The sequence below is a fragment of the Furipterus horrens genome, unplaced genomic scaffold, assembly GCF_987537825.1.
Source record: "Furipterus horrens unplaced genomic scaffold, mFurHor1.1.pri manual_scaffold_3, whole genome shotgun sequence".
Classification (NCBI taxonomy): Eukaryota; Metazoa; Chordata; class Mammalia; order Chiroptera; family Furipteridae; genus Furipterus; species Furipterus horrens.
In genome coordinates, this window is record NW_028327173.1 from 57,726,254 (window position 1) to 57,743,960 (window position 17,707).

Here is a 17,707-nt window from a genome sequence, read left to right on the forward strand (position 1 = left end):
TTTGAATAATTAAATATATATCATATGTAGATAGCCCATTTTCAACATTTAAGAATACAATGAAATATGCCACATGAAAACTATTATCTAACAAAGAACACATATTTGATTCAGATAATACTATAGGATTTATGGTATGTCATTAATTCTCATCATGAACAGCTATTGTGCAATAATCACTAATATTTCTTAATTGTTTACTATGTGCTGGGTACTATACCACTTGATCTACAAATGTTATTTCATGTAACCATCATAATAACCATAAATTAATATCTTTAAGTAAAAAAATAACAAGCCAAGAGGGATTCAAAGATTTGCCTAAAATCATAGTCAGCTACTATTATATAATAGCAAGAATCAAGACTCTTAACCCAAAACACAGGCACTTAATATCCTGAACAACAGCTTCCCTGATTTATAACAGTTGTGGAAGCTATAGGAAATGGTAATGTCTCTGTATAACATTCCCTTGGCTGATTTTCCCCGTATATATGTATCCACCATTCCTGTTTGCTTTCTTGAATTTAAAGGAAAGTGAAAAACAGGATGCCCACTTAAAAATTCCATCTGGATCTTCAGGTTATATCTATACCACGTAAATCAACATTCTCTGCATTCTGTTTGATAGATACAAACTTCAGACCTTTCTCTGCTAAAATTACAGTAAAACTTGAATTATTTTATCTTAAATTACTGAGAGTATATTATAATCACCAGTTTTCAGATTCAAATCTTAATTTTAAAAACTTTCTGGATAAGTTCAATGTTCTAATTTTAACTACCAAATGTGGCAAAATATTTTTGGATAACATGTACTAGTATAATTTTTCCAATAAAAATGAGGAACAAAACGACAAAATATTTAGTATGTTTGAGAACCTATCTTTTGCATGTATTTTAAGTTAAAAATGGAACAGTCAGAGACAATAATATCATTTGCTAATGATTCTCAGGTCCTGACAATCTTTTGCTTTTCTCCTCAGCAAATGGGTAGTAGAGTGATTTCATATTTTTAATATGTAATATCTTTACTTTAGAATTTCTACCCTTATGTAAATTTTTTTTCTTACAGAAGTTAGATTTCTTTTTGTCTTTGCTATATCTTGACCTTAAAATCACTATGATTACCTTCAAAGACCTATTTAGGTTATTGTTTTCATTAAAAATATTTGTTTTAGTCTATGTACTATTTGGATACTATATAAAAGAAATTATTTGCCCAAATCTAAAAGAACCATGAAAAGCTTATATTCCAACTAATTATTATTTTCAGTTTTGTATAACAGTTCTTGAATGATTAAAATATGTGACTTTTGAATACAGCTGCTTTCTAAGTCCCATGCAGTCCTTCTGTATTTATGTTATTGTAGAAGAACTTATGTTAAATTAGCTTTCTGTTCTTGCTTCTTTACTGTTTTATTTATCATAACCTTGGAGATGCAGAATAATTTGGATTCCTTGCCAGACAGTTTCCTCCAAGTATCCGTGGATAATAATGTACAAAAAATACTGAGTATTAAGCCAGATACACAGCAGGTGCTCAATAAACACCTACTAATTACTGATTATTAACTTCATACTTCCCACTATATCACTTCACCTCCATTTCTTCTTCCTATTTTCTAGTTCTTAATTTCCAGTTATTCCTTAAAAAGTCTTTAAATTTCAGCTATTTAAGGGTTATTTCCTTGCCCACTTGCCATCTTCAGCTGTTTATTGTTGCCATGCAACTATAAAACATGTTATCTTTAGTTCCTGAGAAAACTGGAGACAATTTAGAAAATCCTGTTGTTTCCCCCCCCACTATTTATTGGATACATACATAACTGGGGTAGAGGATGGGAAGGGTGTTGAGTCGGGGGCGGAGGGCAGTGTGCACTTCTTTAGAACTAATGTTACATATTGTAATTAGAGGCCATACTTGCTGGGAAAAACAAGTTAGTAAATTTATCTTATGATTCATTTGATGACTACATGTTTTCTTATAAACAAGGTAATATTATTGCTTTTGGCAGACATATAAGGTTATATTAATTTAATCCTAGTATTTTTTTTAAACTCATGCATATTTGATTTTATAGTTGATACTTTTAGGCTGTTAGAAACACCAAATGCTACTGAGTGGAAATAATCTGGGTTGAACTGTACATCTAGATGTAAAGTGAATACACTATTTTGATTAATTGTAATGAATTCATTTATCTTAGGTAGTAACAAATGTCACTTTATTTATATATTTAGATTTTATTTATTTACTTTTAGAGAGAGGGATAGGGAAGGAGAGGGAGGGAAACATCAATGTGTGAGAGATACACATATTGGTTGTCTCTTGCTCCACCCCAAGCTCAGATGCATTTGTCCTGAATGGGAATTGCAGGCTGGTGCTCAATCCACTGAGCCACACCAGCCAGGGTCACTTTATTTTATCCAATCATATTTACTGATATCTGTTACATACCTAATGAGAATCTGGAGAAGATATTCAAGAGGAATATGGAACATGGTTTCTACTGTAGGGACTCAGACTGAGCCACTCTCAAGATGCACTTTTGTGGATTGTTTTGAGCTAAGGAAATCAAGACTGTGCAGGCTCAAAAGAAACTCCTCCCATCCCCCTTAACTACCTAGAAGAATTTGAATTAGGGGCCTTGCCCATACTAAGAAATTATTGGAGATAGCTATTTTTGACCCATCTATAGTGTATGGCAAACTTCTTAGCTCATAATGTCATATATACCTCAATTTCCTTTTGTCTTTGAACTTGTCATGTATGTGGGGTTCCCATGTGCACCTAAGTATTAAATTTGGTTTAATACTTGTTAATCTGCCTCTCATCTGTTTGATTATTAGACTAGCCGAAAGATCCCTGAGGGTAGAGGAAATTTTCTTCCTCCCTCATACTATCTAAGAACTGTGCGGTTAGGTAGACAATTTACCATATGTGAGAAAAGTCAGCATACTTGCAAATACAAAACTCTGTTGTAAGGGGAACTATTTCTAGTATAATAGATGTGCATTAGGAATTCAGGAAAACGAGGAATTGTGTAGACTGGTGTGCTCTATTTAGTGTTTTCTGGAGGCATCTGCTGCCTGGGCTATGTCAACAGAGACTACCCCCCACCCCCAACATCTGATTAACTTTAATGTTGAGTTTGGGTAGGTGATCTGAGGGAGGGAAGAGAATGAGGCCATTTTCATTTATGGGACCTGGCTCAAGAGTACAAATGGAGGCCCAGATACCATATCCTAACTATTGAAAACTAATTGCTTAAAAACAAACTGTCAAATAATATGTTCTGTTCTACTATTTTGACAAATTTATTTTTATAATCATCCAAAAGGCTAAGTTCAAATTTACAGTTTATCAGAGTTCCACACTGGAATGTAGACATGGAAAAAAACAGGTTCCTGCCTGCAGCTTACCCCATTCTTTCCCTACCCAGTTTTGTTCTGTCACTCTCCCTTTCCATCATGTCAAAAAGCTGCTCCTTGGCCACCTTCAGGGATAGGGTTGTGCACACCTGTGGTGCTTCTTGCCTGGACCCTGGAATAGCCTATGCAGTTTCTGGAACCAGACTTGGGGCCATCTGAGTAGGGAAATCCCAGATCCTAAGTATCTAGAGCATGATCTAGAAGGAAGGGCATGAGTTCTGGGTGGCCATGCCCCTTGACCCTGTGGACGCTGTACCTTGTAGGGCTGGAGCAGGCACACCTGTTGCTCATTTCTAATGGTAATATTGGGTCAGATTATGTTATGACTGTACCTTGACAACCACCTGCCTACCCCTTTATTAAACAATCACCAACTTTTCTTGAGTATGCCATCTGTTTCCTTCTATAACTATAGCTGATACAGCTGGTTCCTTAAATGAGATTTACAGTAAATGTGAACTTGATGTAGGTTTAGAGGGAAGCTCACTTTCTAGGTAAAGGAAAATAAGATTTAAAAATTGAAGGGAAAATAAAAAAGAAATTAAGGGCTATAGAATTTAATGTGCCTACCCTATGTCAATACTTTTGTCCTATTTATTTGATATTTTATTTGACACAGCTTATAGACATTCTTCTTTTGAAGTTATTTTTAATGTCACACTCCTTCATGTTCCCTCTTATTGTTTAGGTATTGATAATGTACCTGCCATGTACTCTATGATGACTCACTTCTATTCCTACTTTTCTTTAATCAAACTTCAGTAAACTTTTTATCCATACACTACATTGTGAAGTTATTTGGCTCTTACTTGATGGGAATGCATCATTTACTTGTTAGGTTTCCTCTACTCTTTTCTCATTTGCCCAAGACAATTAAGGTAATACTATCTGTTGCTATAATAATTATAAACACAAAGGCAAATTCAGGCCCTGAGGTCCTGTAACAGTATTCCATTTTCAGTGAGTATGAACCAGAATATATTTATATTATTTTTTAAGCCGCAGAAGCATAAAACACAAATATTTAAAACTTTCTCTAAAGAAAATAGGCTCCCCTCCCCTCTGCCAGTACATCTGCTAACCGTAATTTGAGAAACATGAATTTTCAGAACTGAATTGATGTGAGAGGTGAGGGAAAAAGGAAAAACTTAGTATGATGACAAAAAATGTTTGGTGTGGGCCACTGGTTATATGACCCTATTTACTGAAATCAGAAGTAAAAAAAGAAGAAGAAGAAGAAGACGCTTTCAGGAGAAAGGATGATTTTGTACAATCTCAATCTGAGTTCCACAGTAGATTCCCTTTCTGTTAGACTGAACTGCGGATATAAATTTGGAGTTCAACAACAAAAAAGCCGAGGTCAAGCACTGAAACCAAGAGAACAGATGCGCTCATTTGGGGAGAGCAGCATGCAAAAGAGAGAAGATGACCAAAGAACACTAGCCTTGAGGAACATAGTTCTTCAGAGGAGCAAAGCAGGGAGAGGTAAGGAAGTCAAAACAGAGGTCTGATTTAAGAATGAAATGGTTAGTGCAGTTTCAGATACTCTAAAAGGTGAAGTAAGATAAAGACTGAAAAGAGTGACTCATATATGGTGATTAGAGAGTGCTAACCAGAATAAGAGCAATTTCAGTGGCGTGTGGGGGCAAAGTCTGATCAAAGCGAGTCTAAGAGTAAAATGCTGCTAATAATTCAAGAAATGCTGCTAATAATTCAAGACTAGTTTGATTTGTTTTGAAAATGTAGCTAGAGGCAATTGCAGGAATGGAGGGCTTGAAAACAGTGCAGGAGATTTGGGCTTTTGACTCTCAATAAGGCATCAGGTGGGGAAAGACAAGAGTCAACAGGTACAATAGTTTAAAAATCGAGATCCACAAGGAGTGAATACAGATCAAGGGGCAAATAAAAAAAAGAGACTTCTTCCTAGTTTGGAGAAGGGAGGTGGGTGGAGTTACAGACAAAGGGTGGGGAATTAAGGGAGCTCACTCATCACACTGAATGGCAGTGACTTTCTCTGTAGGGCCCTCAGTCAGGGTCCACTGCAGAGACTTAGAAGGGCGGAAGTGGAGCAAATTACTTGGGAAGAGTACTGAACGTTTGGGAGAGAAAGCTTCCCGCGGTGGGGTGGTGGTGAGGGAAGATTACAGAGAGGTCTTGAGAGTATTTGAATATGAATTTAATCGCAAAGCTTTTCCTTCCGATTCTGCCCTGCAGGCGCGTAAGGTAGATGAAGTGAACTGAAATTCATATCCCCAATGGCTCCCCAAAAGCCAGCAAGTTCTAATTCTAAGACGTGTACGTAGTTCTGTCGCTTCAGCATCCCAAAGCTTTTAAGAAAATCGAACCATTTTTAAAAGAAAAGGGTGGGAGTTGAAGGGAGAAACCCGGAGATAAGATGCCGGAATGGGTACAACGTTTCTTCTCTCCGTATTCGTCCGGAAGGATGCCAGATGGACACTTAGGGTCCAGATGCAGCTCCTCCGGGTGGAGGAAAGTCCTGTCCGGGAGCCACCAGGCGGAAGCACCTCTGCCATTGGTCCAGCCGCCGCTTTCACCTGCGCGGAGCTCCAGGTCCACGAGTGCAAAGTCCCCTGAGCTGAGCCAAGAGGAAGCAGTAGGCAACTCGAGTGGATCCCTACCCTCTGCCAGGCAAGATGCCCCTGAGGGCATGGGTGAAGAAGAAAGTCAAGTCAAAGACCTACGCGCTGGTGGAGAGCGAGCAGGCGGGCGCGGATGGTGACAGCCTCCCGGAGCCCCCGGTTCCCAGACCCAGGGTGGTTTTCCACGCGCAGCTAGCTCACGGCAGTGCCACGGGCCGAGTGGAGAATTTCTCCAACATCCAGGAGCTCTACAACAAGATCGCAGACGTGTTCGAGATCTCGCCGTCCGAGGTAAGGGCCAGGTGCTCAGGCTCAGCCCGTTGCGCCCTTTCCCCTCTCTCCCACGCGCTCCGCTGGCGGAAATTGGCCCAGCTGGTTGAGCCCCACTTCGGACGTGGCCGGAGCCCAGGGCGGAGAGCGCCCAGGGTAAGGGAGAGAGGCTTATCGGGTAGGGGAAAGGTAAGTCCCAGGAGCTGAGAAAGTTGTTTTCCCCATGCTCCAAGATCCAGTGGCTTGGAATCCGGGTGATTTTTCTTTCTTACGCAAATGAGCATGCTTTAGCAGTCCCAGATTCTGTTGTTGGGGCCAAAGCGCCTTCCCGGAGACCAGATCTCGCTGAGCAGATGAGCACCCTCCGCTTCATCTGGACTTTACTCTCCTGCTTCCTCCTCAGAGGTGAGAGAGCCACGTTGAGCATCTCCCAGATTAAGGGGGTGGGGCGGGGTGGGGAGACCGAAGTGCCTTTCCGGGGATACCAAATGGAGGACCACTTTGCACCTATCTGTCTCTCATATGCGCCAATACCAGTAACCCTTTGGTGAATAAGTTTATTATACCAAAGGTGGATAACTTAGAGAGTTATAATTAAGTATATGGGGCTAGTTAACACAATTTTCAGGGGGGAAAATCAGCCCAAAATTTTACACCATCTCCTTACAAAGGGACCAAAGTTTGTCTTAATTAGGTTGAACTAAAGTTCAGATATCACCATGATTTCAAAAGCACTAGTTTATATGGACGTTTATGTGACCATTTCATTTACGTTTGTTTGCCCAAGTGAGCCGCAAAAGTAGGTGCGAGAAGTTAGCCCAAGAAAGCATTTTGTCCACATTTCAAAGAAAAAGGCAACATCTTGTTGCCCTGGACTCCCGAGTACAGGGAACTGACTTTGAGTAGCATGAGCAGCCTTTGGATGTCTGTTCTTTAATGTGGTTTATTTGGTCTGTTCAAGCGAAATTCAGGTCAATGCAAAATTCCGAGAGGAGATGAAAGAGAGCTTGAAGTGTAACCTTTTGTTTTTTCAGGGTTCCCAGGCACTGAGGGGGGTAAATCACAAACCTATTTTGTGAGTTATTTATATTGATATAGACTAGTAACAATAATACTTCATATTTGTAACAGGATGTTTCAATTCAAAAAGCACTTTCACAAGAATATGTTCTTTGATCTTCTCTAGGAAAGGTAGCTGGCAGGTGGTTCACTGGGTCCCTCAGGGGCAGAATTTGAAGACTGATAAACCTGGATGTGGAGCCAGGTTCTACCACTTACTGGCTGTGTGGCCTTGAACAAATTCAACTTCCTCAGTTTCAGCTAGATATGAAATAGAGATAAGAGCATCTGCTGTGAAGGGTGGTTGTAAAGTGTGAAGTTTATTTAGAAGCTGTAGGGATTCAGAGACAGTAGTCCCAAGATATGCCTCTGTGGTACACAGATTATTTTGAGCTAAACACAACCAACACCCTTCCAGCTCAACAGAAGCTTCAGTCTTCCTTTAACTGCCTAGAAGAACTTGAATTAGGTGGTTATTTTCTCTTGTTAATCTGTCTCGTGCCTATTTCATTGCTAGACCAGCAGAAAGAAACTTGAGGGTAGAGGAAAGTTTCATTCTCCCACAAATCCTATCAGATTGCATGGTATATGGTCAGAGCTTAACAAATTGTAATTAATCTTATTAATAGCTAACACTTAGGTTGAGGTACAAAGTGATTGGACCTTGATCATGTTCAATGTTTTCAGTTTTGAATAAACTGACTTGCAAGATAAAATTCCAAGATAATATAAATAATATAGAGTTGTCCTCTATCAAAGTTCATAAATTTTTATAACCATAATTATATATGAACATTAGTCTGTTTATACATATAACAAATATTAATACAAGTTTTCCATTTGGATTAAAAAGAGTTAAGTATATTCAGGGTAAAGTACTATTGGTTATGATACAATAGTATAGTATGTCATAAGTATCTCAACAACTTTGAGCAGAAGTCATTTATTAAAATAAAATGCACACCAGTGAGATCCCATTTCTTATCCCATTCCCTCCTCAAGAGGAATAGTGATGTAAGCTTTTGAAATGTCACTGGGAGCAAAACAAACAATTTCCCCTCTTAATAGGTTATATACAAGGTTAACTCAGAAGTCCTACCTTTTTTCTAAAGAGGTGGCTATAAAGATATAAATAGCACTGTATAAAGAACTCTACTGAGAAAATAAGGGCAGGACTTAGCCTGACCTGATGTCTGGTGCAGCTGATGGCTAGGTATGTAAGTCTACAGTGTTCTCATTCCATTCTTACCATAGAAGAGAGGCAAGGATTCTTTTCATTTTACAGTTGAGCTAAGTAAGCCTTTGAGCACCTTGTCTAGGGTCACTGGGTTGGTATGGGGCAGAGCTTGGATTTGAATCTATGTTTTCTGATTCCAAGTCCATTACATAGCAACTGTAAGATTCTTGGTAACTGTATTCAAATTCCAAATAAAAACCCAGAAAAGCTTCTGTTTTTGAACAAATGGTCTCTTCAATTAAAGCTTCAGACTTATTGCCTCAAAAAGATGCTGTTGTGAAACTGATAATTGTGGATATTACCTATTTCATGGCCCCTGAAGGAGGAAATGAAATGTATGAAACACTTGCAGGGTGCAGTATGTGATCATTACCTTGAAACAGATGGCCAAGTGTGCACAAATCCGTTACAGCTGACATTGTTTTTCCTAAACAATGAAATGAGCAATTCCATAAAAAGAAAAAACAAAGTAAATTAATCTTGTCTAAAAGAATAGTTAACTCATAATTGCAGGAGAAGTTTTATAAAAAGTTTAATATTATTTTTAAAAATATTCAGGTTATGTGAGTTGAATATTAATTTCTTGAGCCATAGTCATAAAATTTATTGAAGAAGCATTTTGAATCATAGACCATTGTAGTTATTTAGCAAGTGTTTGTGTCATGACATGTTTTCTATTATGGGAAAAGATTATAGCAAAAGATAACAGATTTAAAAGAGCTTTTTAATAAATCAGTTTTTCCTTTTGGTTTCCTTTTAATTTAATTGATTGAGGTAACACTGGTTAAAAAATTCTACAGGTTTCAGATGCAGAATTCTACAACACATCATCTGCACACTATATGTGTGTTCACCACCCCTAGTCAAGTCTTCCTCCACCTCCCATGCCCCCATGGCCCCCTACCCCTGGCCTGCCCATCAATACCCTGTTGTTCCTGTCCATGCGTTTTTCTTTTTTTTCTCTTTTTCTCAATTCCTATCCCTCCCTCAGGTCCCCCTATCCCCTAACAGCTGTCAGCCTGCTCTCTATCTGTGAGTCTCTCTCTATTTTGCTTGTTAGTTTATTGGATTCCACATATGAGTGAAAGCATATGGTATTTGTTTTTCTCTGACTGGCTTATTTCACTTAGCATAATGTTCTTTAGGTCCATCTGTGCTGTTGCAAAGGGTAAAATTTCCTTTTTTTTTATGGCCAAGAAGTATTGTGTTAATATACCACAGATTTTTTCCACTCATGTACTGATGGACACTTGGACTACTTCCAAATCTTGGCCATTATAAATAATGCTGCAGTGAACATAGGGGTACATATACTCTTTTGAACTACTGTTTCAGGTTTCTTCAGATACATTCCCAGAAATGGAATTGCTGGGTCGTAAGGCAGTTCTATTTTTAATTGTTGAGGTATCTCCATATTGCATTCCCATCAACAGTGTGTGAAGGGTCCCTTTTCTTCACATCCTCTCCGACACTTGTTGCTTATTGATTTGTTGGTGATAAGCATTCTGATAGGTGTGAGGTGATATCTCACTGTGGTTTTATTTACATTTCTCTGATGAGTGACATGGAGCCTCCTTTCATGTCTATTGGCCTTCTATATGTCCTCTGTGGAGAAGTATCTATTTAGGTCTTTTTTCCCTTTTTTATATGGATGGTTTGGGTTTTTATGATGTTGAGTTGTATAAGTTCTTAATAAATTTTGGATATTAACCCCTTATCAGATGTATTGGTGAATATGTTTTCCCATTAAGCGGGTTGTCTTTTCATGTTGTTGATGGTTTCCTTTGTTGTGCAAGACCTTTTTAGTTTGATGCAGTTTTGTTTATTTTTTTCTTTTGTTTCCCTTGCCCAAGGAGATATATAAAAAAATATTGTGACTTCTGGTTAAGATGGAGGTATAGGTAGACACATTTTGCTTCCTCTTACAACCATAGAAAGAATTACAATGAGATCTCAAAAACAAATAACAATAAGAAATGTCAGAAAATGGAGCTATATGAAAGTCCAACAACCAAAGATTTAAAGAAGCCACATTCATTCAGATGGGTAGGAGGGATGGAATTGCGGAGATGGGGAAGAGAGGTGGTGTGACTGGGACAGTCAGTGGTGGTGGTGGAATAGATAGTAGATAAAAATAGGGAGGGATATGCTGGAGGCGAGTGATCCCAGTACTAGGGCAAACCACATAGCTCAGGGTTCCAGTACCATGAAGATAAACCTCCATTACCTCTGGCTGTAAAAATCAGTGGGGGTTGGGTGGTGGAAGAAACTGCCAGGTTTTCACCACTGAAAGGGCCTGTGTGGTCTTAGCACATAAGCAATCCCCAGGGCAGTAACTGGAAGGGTGCTAATCATATATGGGAAGTGGGTGAAGTGACTGGAAATGGAGCAAGTGCCAGCAAATTGCCAGAACCCAGGTAGTGGCATTGTCTGCTCTCTGAGCCCCCCATCACAAACAAAACCACAAAACAGTGAAGTGGGTAGCCCTGTCCTGGCAATTACCTAAGACTCTGCCCCACATAATTTACATACAAGTCCTTTGCTACATATGCCATGTTACTAAGACAGGGACTAAAAGCAGCCCTACCTAATACACAGAAACAAACACAGGGAGGCTACCAAATTGAGGCGGCAAAGAAATATGGCTCAAATGAAAGAACAGAACAAAACCGTAGAAAAAACAGCTAAATGAAATGGACATAGCCAACCTATTAGATGCAGAGTTCAAAATGTTGATAATAGGATGCTCAGAGAACTCGCAGAATATGGCAATTAAAAAAAAAAGGAATAAATGAAGGTTACACAAGTGAAATAAAGAAAAATAAACAGGGAACCAACAGTGAAGTGAAGGAAGCTGGGATTGAAAACAATGATTTGGAACAAAAGGAAGAAATAAACATTCAACCTGATCAGAAAGAAGAAAGAAGAATGCAAAAAAATGAGAGGCTGAGGAACCTCTGGGACAATTTTAAATGCACCAACATCTGTATCATAGGGGTGCCAGAAGAAGAGGAACAGCAAGAAACTGAAAAATTATTTGAAAATATAATCAAAGAAAACATACCTAATTTGGCAAAGGAAATAGACATACAAGTCCAGGAAGCATAGAGAGTTTCAAACACGTTAGACCCAAGAGGACCACAATAAGACATATCATAATTAAAATGCCAAAATATAAAGATAAAAGAGAATCTTAAAATCAGCAAGACAAAAGCAGAGAGTTACCTACAAATGAGTTCCCATAAGGCTATCAGCTGATTTCTCAAAAGAGACGTTGCAGGCAAGAAGGGACTGGCAAAGCTATCATTTGGAATGGAAGGGCAGATATTGTGCTCCCCAGACAAGGTAAAGCTAAAGGAGTTCATCATCACCAAGCCATTATTATATGAAATGTTACAGGGACTTATCTAAGAAAAAGAAGATCAAGACTATGAACAATTAAAATGACAACAAACTCACAACTATCAACAACTGAATCTTAAAAAAAAAAAACCACACCCAAATAAGCAAACAACCACAGCAGGAACAGAATCATAGGTATGGAGATCATTTGGAGGGTTATCAACTGGGAGGAAGAAGGGGGAGAATGGAGGAAAATGGTGCAGGGATTAATGAACATAATTGGTAGGAACAAAATAGATAGGGGGATTTTAAGAATAGTATAGGAAAGGGAGAAGCCAAAGAACTTACATACATGACCCATGGACATGAACTAAGGAGGGGATTGCTGAAGAGAAGAGGGGTACTGGGTGGAGGGGGGAAAAGGGGAAAATTGGGACTATTATAACAGCTTAATCAATAAAGTCGTCGTCGGCAGCCGTCCGTCTCGAGAGACAATGGTGTAGCTTCTTAAGAGTCTATCTGCACCGCCGAGAATGGCTGTGCAGTCCAACTCGGGAGTGACACGGTATCTGTCTCCTCCCGTGTTGAATCGACATCTTGCGATGACGCTGGAGTGTCCTCTCCAGTGAAGCTGAAGCTACAGAGCCTGGGCGGGGTGATATGGAGGGTCTGCTGTTGCCCATGCAGCAGACCCCCCCCCCCTCTCTTCGCAGCTGAAGGATCCAAGGGAAAGATGGAGTCAATACAGCTTGGCTTCAGGTGCGCGGCAGGAGTTGCCGGTGTTGACTACAACGTCAAACCGCCTTAGGGACTCCGGCTCTGGATTTTCTGTCGGGGTTTACTCCCTTAGCCTTTCCCCTGAAGAGGTATGCCGCAAGGCAGCGGAGGTTTTTTGGAATCAGAGTTTTCCTTCTCTGATGAATCAATAAAGTATACTTAAAAATATTGCTATAAGAGATGCTCAAGATTTTACTTCCTACATTTTCTTCTGGGACTTTTATGGTTTCAAGTCTAACATTTAAATCTTTAATTCATTTTTCTTTAATCTATTTTGAGTTCATTCTTGTGTATAGTGAAAGAAGTTCATCTAGTTTTATTTATTTATTTTTGCTCATAACTGTCCAGTATTTCCAACACCATTTATTAAGTAGACTGTCTTTACCCCATTGTATGTTTTTGCCCCCTTTGTCAAATATTAATTGACCATAGTGGTGTGGGTTTATTTCTGGGTTCTCTATTCTGTTCCATTCAACTATATGTCTGTTTTATGCCTGTACCATGCTGTTTTGATTATTATGTTCTTGTATTACAGTTTGGCATCAGGTAGCATGATTCCTCTAATTTAGTTCTTTTTTTTTTTTCAAGATTTCTGTAGTTTTCAGGGTCTTTTGTGGTTCCATATAAATTTTTTGATTATTTGTTATAGTTCTGTGGGATATGCTATTGATATCTTGCTGGAATTGCGTTGAATCTATAGATTGCCTTGTGGACACTCCCTATCCATAAGCATGGTACATTCTTCTATCTCTTTGTATCTTCTTCAATTTTTTTCTTCAGTGTCTTAAAATTTTCTGAGTACAGTATAGGTCTTTTACATTCTTGGATAAATTTATTCCTAGGTATTTTATTCTTTTTGAAACAATTGTGAATGGGGTTGTTTTCTTAGTTTCTCTTTCTGATAGTCCATTATTGGTGTATAAAAATGTTACTGATTTCTGGATATTTATTACGTATCTTGCTACTTTACTGAATTCATTTATCAGTTCTAATAGTTCTTTTGGTGGAATCTTTAAGGTTCTCTGTATACAATATCATGCCACCTGCAACTAATGACAGTTTTACTTCTTCCTTTCTGATTTGAATGCCTTTTATATCTTCTTCTTGTCTGATCACTGTGGCTAGAACTTCCAGTACTGTATTGAATAAGAGCCGTGAGAGCAGACACTTCTGTCTTGTTCCTAATCTTAAGGGGAACATGTGTAGGTTTTACCCACTGAGTATGATGTTGGCTGTGGGTTTGTCATATATGGCCTTTATTATGTTTAAATATGTTCCCTCCATTCCCACTTTGCTAAGAGTTTTTATCATAAATGGGTGCTGGATTTTACCAATGCTTTTTCTGCATCTATTGATATGGTCATGTGGTTTTTATCCTTCATTTTGTTTATGTGGTGTATCACGTTTATTGATTTGCAGATATTGTACCAATTTTGCATTCTTTGAATAAATCCCAATTGTCATGGTGTATGATCTTTTAATGTAGTTCTGGATCTGGTTTTGCTAATTTTTTTTGATGATTTTAGCATCTATATTCATCAGGGATATTGGCCTGTAATTTTCTTTCTTTGTAGTGTCTTTACCTGTTTTTGAAATTAGGATAATGCTGGCTTTGTAAAATGAGCTTGGAAGTCTTCCCTCCCCTTACATTTTTTTTTTTTTTTGGAATAGTTTAAGAGGGATGGACGTTCATTCTTTTGTGAATGTTTGGTAAAATTCATCTGTGAAGTCACCTGATCCAGGACATATATTTGTTGGGAGTGTTTTGATTACTGCTTCAGTTTTACTCTTTGCAATCTGTCTATTCAGATTCTCTGATTCTTTCTATTTCAGTTTTAGAAGATTGTATGTTTCTAGGAATTTATCCATTTCTTCCAGATTGTACAATTTGTTGGCATATAGTTGTTCATAATATTTTCTTATAATTCCTTGTATTTCTTTGTATTAGTTGTTTTGTATTTATATAATTTACATGTTCAGAAACTGAAAACTCAAATTTAACTTGAGTTTAACTTGGTTATATAAAATAGTTCATTGAATAAATGGATCAAGCAAATACAGCCACTTTCTCAATGCATAAAGGCAGTCAAATGAAGCAGTGTACTTGGGAAGCAGAATAGGCAAGATGTATGATTGTAATTTCAAGCCCTATATTCAGCATAAAGTAATGCTATTATTTCTCTGCAAAACAAAATAGACCTTGCCTTCTCTTGTTACCTGCCCCCATCCCTTATGCTATTACCCCATTTCTCCCTTAGAGCAAAACTCAAAAGTTGCTGCCTTCAGTGAGATACATGCTGTATCTCATCTCCCTGTTCAAAACTCTCCAATAGCTCCCCATCTCACATAGAACAAAAAGCCAAAATCTGATGATGGGCTATAGGCACTGTTCCCTCTCTGGCATCATTGTTCCTTCTGCTCCAGCCAGTCTCCTGGCTATTCCTTGAACTCTGGGGCCTAAGGGCTTTGGCACTGGCTGTAGTCTCACCAGAACCTCTTCCTGCACATTGCTCTTCCTTTATGTCTGCTCAAACGTCATCTTTTCAGTGAGGCTGGCACTGATCATCCCATTTAAAGTTACAACATCCCTGTTTCCTTTCTCACTGAATGTTTCTCCATGGCACACTAACACCCTATATATATTTAACCTATCTATTTTGTTTATTGTCTTTCTTCCCCCATGTACTATAATATAAGCTCCATAAAGACAGGATTTTGTCTGTTTTGTTTATATATGTGGCCCCAACGGCCTAGAACTATACCTGAGGCATAGATGGAGCTCAAAAAGTATTTGTTGAATAAAAGAACCCTCATAAACACAGTACCTAAAATCCTGTAGCTTTAGCACAAAGCTTTAGTACTGGTTACAATACCAGTATCTTATGTAGGTGTTAATATTGTAGTGTGAGGAAAGAGAGGAGTCTGTAATGGGGGTTGGAGTGAGCAGCATTATGAGCATCTTGAAGCAGGAGGAGGAGTAAGGGGATAAAGTGTGGAGCCTGGGAAGCTAAGTGAGAGGCATTTGTATCGAATGCATGGATTTCTACAAATTCCATAAATTATGAATTTGGGGGCTGTGTCTGCAAGCAACATTGCTTCTGAGATGAATTACAGTGTATGGAGAGCTGCCTTGTGAAGCTTCCCAGAAGTTGCTTCCTTTTCTCAACTTGCTGGCACCAGCACTGAGCTCTCGTGAAAGTCAATATTCTGTATTTATGTGGCACTTCTGGAGAACATAAACTGCACTGCAGACTTTACCATTTCCCAGCAAAGCAGAGACTTGGCAGGTGAAACTGTGTCTTTTTACTTTATAATGGGAAATCTTGGAAGAACAGAGCAAAATGGGGCTCATGGACTTACATATAGAACCCCAAGGAAAAGCAAACAACAAAAACACACCAAAAATGAAGGAACTGGGAATTCAGCGTGAATTTTAACATCGAGCTCTGAGGACTATGAGGCAAGCCCAACAAACCAAGTAGAGTGTGTGAGAGAGAAAAGCAGCCCCTCGCATATGGGAGCTGGCCTGGCACAGATAGGCCTTGGCATTCTCCTGTTGGACATCAATGATTTTACAGAACATCAATATCTTATAAGACCAGTCTGTGGCTGTGTCAGATCAAGACAAAAGTAAGACCATTCTGTAATGTCTGAAGAGAGACACAAAATGAGTGTTGTCTAAGCCACAGAAATGACCAGGTGTCCCCATTGGCCCCATTTCCTGGTGGCACCCTATCCAGAGCAAACCCATGAGTCCTTGAACCTTCCCCCAAATCATCTAACACAAGCCCAGTCCTTTCCCACACCTCCTACTGAGACCCTCACACTTCTCCATGGTGTGCGCAAGAGGCAACCACATGTTGATGTTTCCCTCTCTTTCTACCCCACTTCCCCTCTCTCAAAAAATAAATATATAAAAATAAAATCTTTAAAAAAAAAGGAGTTTATTTGAGTAAAAATCAGTTCAAATTGGGCAGTATCAAATGAGAATTGGTTAGGAGCCCTCCATAGACAGGAGCTAGGGGCAAGGTTTTTATAGAGAAAATGTGGAAGCAAAGCAAGGAAGTTATTTGATTGCCTATAGCTTAAGCAGTTACATTATTTAAGAAAGCTGCACTGGCTGTTTGTCCTTAGATTTTGGGCATTTACAGACTTAGGTTTTGGTTTGCTTCTGTAGGCTGCTGAAACCATCAACGTGCGATTGCCTCTTAACACACCCCCAACTGGGGACCAGGCCTGCAACCGAGGCATGTACCCTGGCTGGTAATCGAACCAGCAACCCTTTGGTTCACAGGCTAGTACTCAATCCACTGGGCCACACCAGCCAGGGCTGTTCAAATAAGCTTGTAAAGAGCCACCTCAGTCTATGCCCTTCTTGTTGAATTGATTTTAAGAACTCTTACTTAGGCTACGGGACTCAGAAGTCACTACCCAAAGCCTTCCCCCACCTCAAGACTGGGTCCCATGCCTCTCCTCTGAGCTTACATAACTCTTATCAGTCTGAATGTTGATTTACTCTTCCATAAAAATGACAGCTGCTCTGGAGCAGGAACTAGTAGTTAGCATGCTGTAAAATTTTTTTTTTCATTGGAACCTTTTTATTATGGAAATTTTAAATACATGCAAAAGTAAAGAGAATAGGGTAATTAAATTCCACTTGCCCAGCTTCAAGAGTTACCAACATTTGCAAACATTTTTTTCATCCCCCCCATTTAAAAAAGTTGTTATTATCAAATGTAACACAAGTAGAGAAAAGCACATAAAACTGATGTACAACTTAATGGGTAAGTAGAACACCTTTGTACCCACACCAATATCAGAAGATAGTCTTTGCCAGCCACTTCCGTATACCCTCTTCCCTCCTGCCCCTAAAAGTAACTATTATGCTGACTTTTATGATAATAAATCTCTTTTTAAAAATAGTTTTATCAATTTAAGTATGAATTCCTAAATACCATAATTTAATTTTGACTGCTTTTAAATCTCT

General features: G+C 38.8%; 1 protein-coding gene across 2 annotated transcripts in view; it reads left to right on the plus strand.

Annotated features, from left to right (window-relative positions):
• Window positions 1-5,974: 5,974 nt before the first annotated feature.
• GIPC2 (GIPC PDZ domain containing family member 2) overlaps window positions 5,975-17,707 on the plus strand; it is an 81,614-nt gene continuing 69,881 nt past the window's right edge. The window contains exon 1 of one of the 2 annotated variants that reach the window (XM_090269662.1): window positions 5,975-6,326. In XM_090269662.1, coding sequence (XP_090125788.1) covers window positions 6,090-6,326 — 237 coding nt within the window. In that variant the 5' untranslated portion in view covers window positions 5,975-6,089. The remainder of the gene's footprint in view (window positions 6,327-17,707) is intronic. The other variant, XM_090269661.1, reaches the window with a different exon arrangement.